This window comes from Melitaea cinxia, chromosome 7 (assembly GCF_905220565.1).
Source record: "Melitaea cinxia chromosome 7, ilMelCinx1.1, whole genome shotgun sequence".
Lineage (NCBI taxonomy): Eukaryota > Metazoa > Arthropoda > Insecta > Lepidoptera > Nymphalidae > Melitaea > Melitaea cinxia.
In genome coordinates this window covers 8615145-8625981 of record NC_059400.1, presented here as the reverse complement: position 1 = coordinate 8625981, position 10837 = coordinate 8615145, and the positions used below count along the sequence as shown (strand labels likewise).

At 29.5% G+C, this 10837-nt stretch overlaps 1 protein-coding gene across 1 annotated transcript; it reads left to right on the top strand.

The window, feature by feature from the left end:
* Positions 1-2023: 2023 nt before the first annotated feature.
* On the top strand, positions 2024-6721 carry LOC123654976 (protein artichoke-like). Its single transcript, XM_045590830.1, has 4 exons — positions 2024-2186; positions 2260-5394; positions 5470-5726; positions 5879-6721. The coding sequence occupies exons 1-4, from the start codon at positions 2024-2026 to the stop codon at positions 6440-6442; spliced, it is 4119 nt and encodes a 1372-aa protein (XP_045446786.1). The 3' UTR covers positions 6443-6721.
* The last annotated feature ends 4116 nt before the right edge of the window (positions 6722-10837 follow it).

Here is a 10837-nt window from a genome sequence, read left to right as displayed (position 1 = left end):
TCGTACCAACTCAGAAATCTTTGTGGGCTCATGTACACTATGCACAGTGGGCTCGTGACATAATCAAATGCATAGTTTACGATTCTATAAAGTAATATATAACTATAACTATAAAACTATACTACAATGTAATTTCAAAGAAGGTTTTTGTAAATATTTTTATTTTATTTTTTGTAAAGCGATCAATAGTACCACAAAAATATTATATATATGAATATTTCAGATCTAGTTTATTATTTGTTTATAATATCCAACCAAAAGACCACAAAGTAAGCAAATCTATTACATATTGAAGTAAATATATGACATTACAATTACACTTGAAACGACGCTTAGACATAAAACATAATCTCAGCTTAAATTAATTAAATAGTATATTCGTGTAGTAATGCGTATAACAAAAATGTAATTATTGTATAATTTAAGACAATTATTGTATAATATATGTTAAAAATAAGATTTGCCAAATAACTATACTATAACGCACGGCTAGCACAAAGGTGCTACATCCGCAAGATGAATCTTACATGCTTGTACGAAAATAGGTACGGGTAAAATCCGATTCGTCATAAAAGTATAATAATAGTGGGTCGGGGGTGCCGCAACAACAGCGTTGACCTACACAGCGCGCGCCGCCGCGGCAGTCTTCTGTCGAGCTTTCTAATGACCTCAGGCGTTCTGTGTTGCGTGATAAAACATCCAGCCACTCTGTAACTGATAAAAACTTAACCGCTATTGAAATTCAGCTTGTTACGTGTGGTGAACCTTCAAGGGCAGGCGCACTCGGATCCTTTAGATGTTGCGTCAGGAAAATGAACTCTAACTACTAAAGGATAACATTGTTTTTAATTGGTTGCGAAACGCAAAACGATGCAGAATCTGTAGGTAAGCTTTTTTTAACTACGTAAATATTATTAAACTAAACAAAAGGGTTCATAAAGGAAAAACAATATAATATGAAATACAAGTATATTGTTCTAGAAAATATTCAATATCGCATAGTGGATTTTTTTATTTTATCACCCGATTTCAAAAAAAAGGTTCTTATGCGACTGGATTTTTAAATATTTTTTTTTATGTTTTGTTACCTCAGAAATTTTTACTGGTTGGTCGATTCGATGATTACGACGATTCTTATTATAATCGAAATATGGTGCTTGTCATGTGAAGCCAATTAAATTTAATCGAGATCTAACGAGTACGTCTTGAACTATATCTGATAATGCGTATTTACTTGACAATTTTTTCGTCTACCTACACTGTATTATGCTTCATAACTTATTACTGGATATACCGATTTTGTTAAGTATTTTTTTATTCGAAAGCTAATGCTTCTTTTGTGGTCTCATTTAAATTTATTATTATATCGAGATCTGTTGAGCATTTTTTTAAGTAATTTTTGATAATGCCTATTTACTTATACTATTTTTTCGTCTACTTATGTTGTATACTATCATAGTTATTATATTAATTGTCAATATAATTGAAGTCAGTTTTTTTTCGTTTGCAAGGAACCACAATTATTAATAGTAGTTCATACACTATTTTTTCGTCTACTTATGTTGTATACTGTTATAGTTGTTATATTACTTGTCAATATAATTGAAGTCAGTTTTTTTTTCGTTTGCAAGGAACCACAATTATGAATAGTAGTTCCGTGAAAAATTGTAACTTTTATGAACTTGCAATAAAACATTATGCAAGTGTTTTTCTTATTACAGTTTTTGTGTCTTTATGAAATATATACATATACGTAAACTTACATGTATTCTTTGACTTTTGTTCTGAGTTTAATGTTAATAATAAACTTAACAGTACCTTTGCAAAATAACTTTTATTACGTGAATTGAATATGTAAAATCAAGAATTGTGATAATGTAATATAATAGAAGTTATTAAATGTACTATCTTATACAATATTTTAATTATTATACAAATTATAGAGCTATTACACTTTTCAGATTTTCGATACAGAATAAGGAGAACGACGATATGAAAAAAACATCGAAATAATAATGTAACTATGAAAAGAATTTTTCATTGTGAGGCAAAAGGAAATGAAAATGGCATTATCCAATTTATTTCGTTGTTGCTTTTTTTACTTCCGATTTACCGAGCTCAAAATACCCTGGAGTGCACTGAAATGATAAGGAATAATAAATGCTCATGTTATACTTTTGAAGATGGTAAAAATAATTTTAATTTTAATCATCTGACCGTTTTAAATACAAATTATGTATATTTTTATTTATTTTACAGCTGTTTATCTTGATTGCCAAGATACAACCATAAAGAATATTAAAAACGCTCTCAAAAGAGTAACAAACGTATACTCTTTTTCTATTTATGATCTCGACGCCAGCGAACAAGCTTTGGGACCACATTTTATACCGCAAGGCGCTTGTATCAAATATATACACATATCGCGAACTAACATAGGAGACATCGATGATGAAACTTTTATGCCGCTGAGAAAGTGCCTTGAAACATTAAGTATTGTATCGAGCAAGATTAAGTTTATACCTCAAAAAGCACTTTCCGGTATGCTCAAGCTAATGTCTCTTGAACTAGTATCAAACTACATCGAAGAAATACCAAGCTACAGTTTTTATGGACTTCCATTAAAAAAAATAAACATTAGAGGAAATATTATTCGACGTGTGTCTGAAACTGCATTTACAACTTTAGAGTCGACACTTTTGGAAATAGACCTTAGTGAAAATAATCTCACCACATTTCCAATAATTTCTTTAGCGAATTTAAAACGTCTTCAAACATTGAAATTAGCTTGGAATGAGATATATGCAATTGAAAATCTAGAAAATTCCAATCTGTTGTCATTAGAAAATTTAGACTTAAACTCCAATAATTTTGAATTTATTTCTGAAGACTGCCTTAAATTTAGTCCGTCCCTAAAAGCGTTATCGTTTCATTTTAATTTTATAGCTAATATTCATCACCGTGCATTTTACTCCCTTGTTAATTTGAAATCTTTAGATTTGAGTCACAATCGAATTAAAATATTACACACAAATATTTTTCAAAACAATAAACAGATAGAGATTATAGATTTAAGTCATAACCATTTGCATCATATTCATGGCTTACTCTGCAATATGCCGTCTCTTAGTAAAATATTTTTAAGCCATAATAATATACTTGAAGTGCCAATAGATTCCTTTTTTAATTCTAGTAAAATTAGTGTGTTACACTTAGATAAAAATTGCATACATACTATAAACAGTGAGAGTTTTAGGGATTTAAAATTTTTAGAAGAACTGCAAATAGATTTTAACTATTTAAATCAAGTGCCACATAGTATTTTATCAAATAATAAAAACTTAACAAAATTAAGATTAGACAATAATAAATTTAGTGATTTCAATAATAACACATTCGTTTCTCTAGTAAATCTAAAATATTTAAAAATAAATAACAACGAGCTCAAATCTATTTCAAAAGATATTTTCATAAATTTAATTTATTTAGAAGAAATTTACTTAAACCATAATAAAATAGCTGTTATCGAGTCTGGTACTTTTGAAAAAATGTCAAACCTTAAGTTCATCTCATTACATAATAATAAACTTACAGATATTGATGACATTTTGCCTAAAATAAATTCCAAATTAATTTTATTATTTCTTGAATTCAACCAATTAACTTCTATAAATTATGAATTTCTGGGACCACAAAGGAGATTACATCAACTAAGCTTGAAGAATAACCGTTTAAAGTTTATATCCAAAATGACATTCAGTAATCTCACCTATCTAACGCGTTTAGAACTAAGTCATAATGAACTTTTGATAATAGACGACTTTTCTTTTCAACGATTGAATTCAGCTCGATATTTAGATTTACAGTACAATAAAATAAAAAATATATCTTCATATACTTTTTTTGGTTTAAGTGAATTGGAAGATTTAGACCTTTCAAATAATAAAATTGTATTTATTTTTGAAATGGCCTTTAACACTTTAAAAAAATTGAGAAGCATAAACTTATCGTTTAATCCCTTAAAAATTTTGAACAAAAATCTTTTTCAGCAAGGTTTACCGTTAAGTTCTTTGTTATTAGATAATTCTGAAATAGAACTAATAGAAAATGGTACATTTCATGGTTTAAACAATTTGAAATATCTTTCACTCAGAAACAATTCCTTAAAATCGAGTGATTTGATGTGTCTCGATATTCCAGGCCTAAAATTTTTATCTTTATCTTATAACATACTGGATCAATTACCTATTGATACCTTCTTGAACCTTCCACTGTTAGAAGTTCTTCTACTAGAACATTGTAATATAGAAAAAATTATAGAAGCGAGTTTCATTAATAACAAGAACCTTTTTAAAATAAACTTTGCACAAAATATAATTAGTAACATGCCTGAAAAACTATTTGGTTCATTTAATTCAATTACTGAATTCAACATAAGCAATAATTTTCTGGATTACGTACCATATGGCTTATTAGACAATTTCACTTTGATAGAAACTCTTGACATAGCCGATAACCTAATACCAAAAATAGAAATAAGCGGCTTTGAAAAACTTACTAAATTAAAAAATTTAATATTACGCAAAAATGAAATAACCACAATTACATCTAGTAAAAAAATTATATTGAACGATTTAATTTTATTGGACATTAGTTTCAACAGATTATATATATTGCCTGAATTTATATTTAATAATTTTCCAAATATTCAAAACATCAATATTTCACACAATAACATACTGCACTTTAGTTTTTTAATGTCATATAAAAGAGTAGGTGTGTCACTGATTAATATGGACCTAAGTAAAAATCCAGCAGTGAGCTGGACAACTGCGAAAAAAAAAGAGAATAGTACTCTTGTAGACAGCTTATATGAATTACACATAAGTCTAACTAATCTGACAAATATAGAAGATATAACGTTTGACTTATTTACCAACTTACAACACCTATTTTTACAATTTAATAAGATTCGACGTCTATCAATAAGTCCATTTTCAAAATTAATTTTTTTAGAGAGTTTAGATTTGGGATTTAACAGAATTACTCATCTGAAAACAAGCAACTTTCGTGGTCTAATTAAATTAAACTCTTTGTGTCTGTCTAACAATAATGTTGAATCAATGGAATCCTTTGATGAAGACTTAAGTAATTTAAAACTCTTAGATTTGTCTCATAATAAATTACAAAACATTATTAACGAGCATTTGATTCATTTGAAAGAACTAACAGTATTGAATCTTTCTTATAATAATCTCAAGTATTTGTCAGCTACCGCATTCAATAATTTAAACAAAATAATACAAATTGACTTAGAACATAATAAACTTCAAACCATACCTCTGGAACTACTTACATCTATAGAAACTCACATACAGGATATATCAATAAAAGGTATATTTTGAAGTGTTCTTGTGTATATTCGTATAATAGTTCTTTTTTTAATTTGGTGTTCTTATTTGATTTCAGATAATGTTATAATATGTCGTTGTCAGAAGAATAATACGTGGACTTGGATTCAGGATCACCCAAAAATAATAAAAGCATTCGGATCAATTTGTTATAATGAAGATTATCCTAAAGAAAAATGCGACTTTCCTTTAATTGTCCAATTATCCGTTGACAAACATAATGATAATTCTGTATTAGTAACGTGGGTAATAAGAAATCGTACTGCTATAAAGTCTCTAAAAATTTTGTACTACAACGAAAATATAGATTCTGATGTAAGTTAAATATAATTTAATGGATTTTTAATCAGGTTTAAAAACCGGAAACTGCAGGGAAATAAAATATTATAAGAAGAATTTTGCAAAATAAAGTACTACTTGCGTCATTGTATTATTTTACTATTTTAAAATCACTTTTTTCTTTACAGGTCAAACTGAAAGAAGTTGATATAAATTATATGTCAACATTAATAACTAATCTTCTACCAAATATGAATTACATAGTTTGTGTTTTAACGATGTACGAGAATACGGTGATAAATATTGATGAAGAGAATACCTTAAATATTAATGAAACTGATTATAGATTTATCAACGTTACGTCAAAAATGAGACGGAATATCGCAGCGTCACTCATCACGCAATCGCCGGCTAGCGAGTGCTTGTCTTTTGACACTTACAGAAAACCCGCAACAATCAAAACAAAACCACACAAAGAATTTAACGTATCTTCTATCTTAAATAGGCGTACTGGATTAACTGTAGGATGTTGTCTAGGTTTTGTAGTATTTTTTGTTATGGTCACTGTTCTCTTATACACTAAGTTTAAAGAGAGAAAACGAATAGCCAAATCCGATCCAGCGTGGTCAGAGATGAATGACTATCATTCGCTACAGAGCAAAGAAGACATTTTACAAAGTTCAACGACGGCCTCGACGGATAATATTTTACTTGGGATGACAAAAAATCGCAATATATCTTTCGAAAGATAAAGTAAAATGAATTACGAGAATATTAGCTCAGAGTAATTAAATTTAAACTTGAAATTATTGTTTTGTGTAATTGTTATAGGAAAATATTAAATTTTATAACAATAGATGCTAAATATTTATAACTTTGGGCCTATAGTTATTAGTAACGCTTAGATTATATTTTGTAGGTTAATAATAGACTGTATAAATAGAAAAGTAATGGTTATAAAAATAGGTTAGAAAAGTTTATAACATTAGTAGATTAGTAGATGAAAATATTTATTAAATTGTTGCCGCGTATATTTTGTTTTCTTTATTGTATCTGCGTATTATTAAATATCTGGAACCATTTAATGAACAATATTTTACGTTAATTATCTTTTGCGGGTTAAATATTAATGAAAATACTATCGATAAATTTCCTAGTGCTAAATTATTTGTAAATGTGTTTGCTTATCGTATAATATCTTGAAGAAAATGTTAGACCACACTAGTGAAGTTAAATTTCTTTCACTTCAGCCTATCGCAGTCCTCTGCTGGACATAGCCCTTCACAAGTTCGCGCCAAAAAATTTCTTTAGCTCCATTTAACTTACATCTCCCTCTCAATTTCCTTTCACCCCAACCGATCACACTATTCGTAACGCTCTCATCACGCAATCGCCAGCTTAATCTCCAAGTCAAGCATGCGTAGCACTCATTTGTGGCTGTTGCGCTAGCAGTTGCGGGTTCAATCCCCGACAAATTACATGACAAATATTTGTATTGGCCACGCAGACGTATGCCGTAGTCTGGGTGTTTGTAAAGTCCTCGTGGGTCTCCCCACCCTACCTCAGAGAGCACGTTAAGCCATCGGTCCCGTTTGTTATCATGTACACCTGATAGCAATCGTTACTCATAGTATAATATATTTGCTAACCCGCATTGAAGCAGCGTGGTAGATTAAGCTGATCCTTTGCCTACATGAGAAAAGAGGCCTATGCCCAGCAGTGGGATATTACAGGCTGAAGCGAAAATCGTGGACGTCCCATTAAAGCGAAATTCCATTCATCATTACAGCCTATACAGTCCACTGCTGGACATACGCCTCCACAAGTTTACGCCAAAAATAATGTAACTTCATGTGTTTTGCCCATAGTCACCACGCTCCATACAAAATTCCATTATATTATAGAAAAGTACAAGCTTATCATAAGATTCAAGAGAATCAAGGTGTAATTATTAATTAATATGAAGATTACTCTTTCCAATAAAATGCTGTTTCACTTATTATTTTATAAATTACAGTATGTGACTAAAAAGAGCAGTCAGTTTACTGTGGGCTAGTCATTATTAGATGTGCGTTCATAATAAGCTGTTCATTTAAATAAATAGTAATGAGTCACAAACATAAATTGTTTCTAAAACTATAATGTTTTGATGTAATAATTTTGCAGTGCAATCTTTTGATTAGATTTGGGATTTGTTCTTAGTATCACATGAACATTTTTTTTATTAGAAATTAAATACATCCCATTGTTTAATAGCCTTTTTTCGCCTTCTTACAACCATAATATGTACTCTGAATATAAAAACAAAACAATAACGGCAAAAAGTTCCTCCAGCATTATTGTTCTATTATAATTATATTATACTAGCTGGTACCCGCGACTTCGTCTGTGCAGGATTAGTAAGTACTTCGAGTAGCTTATTATCTTCTCAATATCTATCTTTATACCAAAATTCATCAAAATTGATTCTGTGATATAAAAATCAATTTGTTACTATATTAGAAATAAGTATATTATCAATTTTAGGTGATAATGGCTTTCTCGAAAATATAGATATATACTGTCGCGGACTTTTTTCAGAGCTAATGAAGATCAACATTTTTCTCATACATTATATACGTATAAACTCTAGTTTTTTCAGCATACGCCAGAATAGCTCGCAGAAGGCAGATTTTTCCAACTTAATTGACAATTATCGTTATATTTTGGACAATTCAAATTTCATTAAAATCCATTTGGTAGTTTTTGCAAACTTTCGCGTTTATAATATTAGTAGGATTTTAGATCATAGTGAACAAAGTTGATAAACCTTCTGATATTAAATATTGCGTATACACAAATCAACGGGATTAGCTATTAATTACTTTCATCATATTATATAACATTGAATAAAACATGATTTAGGTGAAGGCTCTGTAGGTGTTCGAGACACTTATCCTAATTGACACTTAAAGGCTTACACCCTGGGAAATGAGCTAATGTACGCATTTACTATTGACGCCTTGGATTATGAACATGACACTAAGCCGATAATGGAAGTATTGTATCGAGTAAGAGAACGATTATGTAGTATATTCAATATCTCTTAATCTCCTATGATTAAAACATTATTATAATATTAAAGTATTCTGTACACTGACACACAACAAAAAAAAAAAAAAATTACCTGACGATATTCGAATTCTCAAGTAATGTGTAAATTCTCAAATAAGTAGTAAATTTTTGAAGATTTTTTTTTTCTAGTAAGTACTTAAATCAATTAAATTACTTTCAAACCAAATCTGTTATATAATAAAATCTGTTATATAATAAAATAAATTATAAAAATTATTAAACACAATTTATTAATGGTTCCTTTTTAAGATGATCTTATACAAACACATATCCTTTCAAATATTGGCAACAATTGAATATCAGCAAAAATAGATATTTTAGAATTAATTCCTGATATCTGCAATACTAGACTATATATATAAAGAATATAGCCACCTCCTCTCTTCCCGTAGATATCGTAAGTGGCGACTAAGGGATAACACCGTTCCACCACCTTGGAACTGTTAAGGCCAGCCGATGGCGGCCTAACCATCTAACTGCTGGCTTTGAAATACAAAGGCCGAATACGGGCAGCAGCGTCTTCGGCGCGACAAAGCCAGCCCCGCGGTCACCAACCCGCCTGCCCAGCGTGGTGGCTATGGGCAAAACACACGAATTCACGCCATTTTTGGCGTGAGCTTGTGGAGGCCAATGTCTAGCAGTGGACTGCGAGGCTGAAGTGATGTGAAATACTTTTCAACAAATACGTGTAATTCGTTATGCATACAGCGTCATAATAACATTAGAATTTCAATGATTCATATATATCCTATATTAATAGTTACATACAAATCTTAACTAGTAAAATACGTAACATATATATTTCATATTATTTATGATTTGTTTACAGTTATAATACATATATATATATATATATATATATAATATAAATAAAATATGTTTGTTTGCCAGCCCAGTTATACTGGGTTTATAACTGGGTCGGCAAACAATCATACTTTATTATTATTAGCTTCCAGAGGCATGCAATACCATCTCTGGTCATCTTACTCACCACAGGAATACAACACCGCCTAAAAGCAGTATTACTTAGTTGTGATCTTCTGTAAGGTCGAGATACTTCCCCCATCGGGCAGCGCCAGATTTTGAGCAGGATTTTTCCTACGGTGTATTACCTCAGTTATGAAACAAACTATTAAATTGTTACTAAAAAGCATAGTGATTTAATATAATTATAATGTTAAAAAATAAATTAATATGCACACGAACCGTATCTAGATATTCTCTTGAACTGAATCAGATTTAACTCTTGACTTAAAAAAGAGACACTTAACCTATTTTAAAATCTTAGCCACTGTAACCTTTCTTGTCTACTGAGAAGGCTCTTTACATATATATATTATTCAACAATTTATTTCACAGCTATTTTTTTTGTAATAAAACTATCTTTTGATTAATGTACGGTAAATAATATATATATAAATAAATAATATATATAATAAATGAACGGTAAATGACATCATACTGCGTATGAATAACCAACATATCTTACGTTTTGGCACCGTTAATTTTCAATGAATATATTATAATTATATATATATATATATATATATATATATATATATATATATATATTAATTTCATTAATCCTATTGATTATAAATGCAAATATTTATCAAGATGGATATGTTTATGACTCTTTCATCCAAATCTACTAAACTATATTATAATAAATATTTTTTTTTACAATAGAAGCTATATCATGAAAAAGAGACTTCATTAAGAAAAACTAATTAATTTTCTTGTACAAAAATAGGCCGTTATATAATTTTTAAAATATTATATTTTTGCCGCCTGTACCTTGATCGAGCTTCCCACCAAAACTTCGGAATAAACATAAATAAAACTGAGCATGACTTAAGTTCATATTCCTGCTAGGGTACTGCAACAAAGTTACTTAAAACCTGAAATGTTAGGAAACCTTTGAATATAGCTAATGTACATAGCTAGTTTACATAGTGTTACTTTTGGAAGGAATAGGAATCACGAAACAAATCTTGAGTATAGCCAGTTCCCATGTAATATACATATATAAT

Coding starts and splice junctions, on each gene's coding strand:
- LOC123654976 (XM_045590830.1), top strand. CDS start 2,024: ATGAAAAGAATTTTTCATTGTGAGGCAAAAGGAAATGAAAATGGCATT. Junction 2,187..2,259: donor ATGTTATACTTTTGAAGATG/GTAAAAATAATT, acceptor TTTATTTTACAG/CTGTTTATCTTGATTGCCAA. Junction 5,727..5,878: donor ACGAAAATATAGATTCTGAT/GTAAGTTAAATA, acceptor TTTTCTTTACAG/GTCAAACTGAAAGAAGTTGA.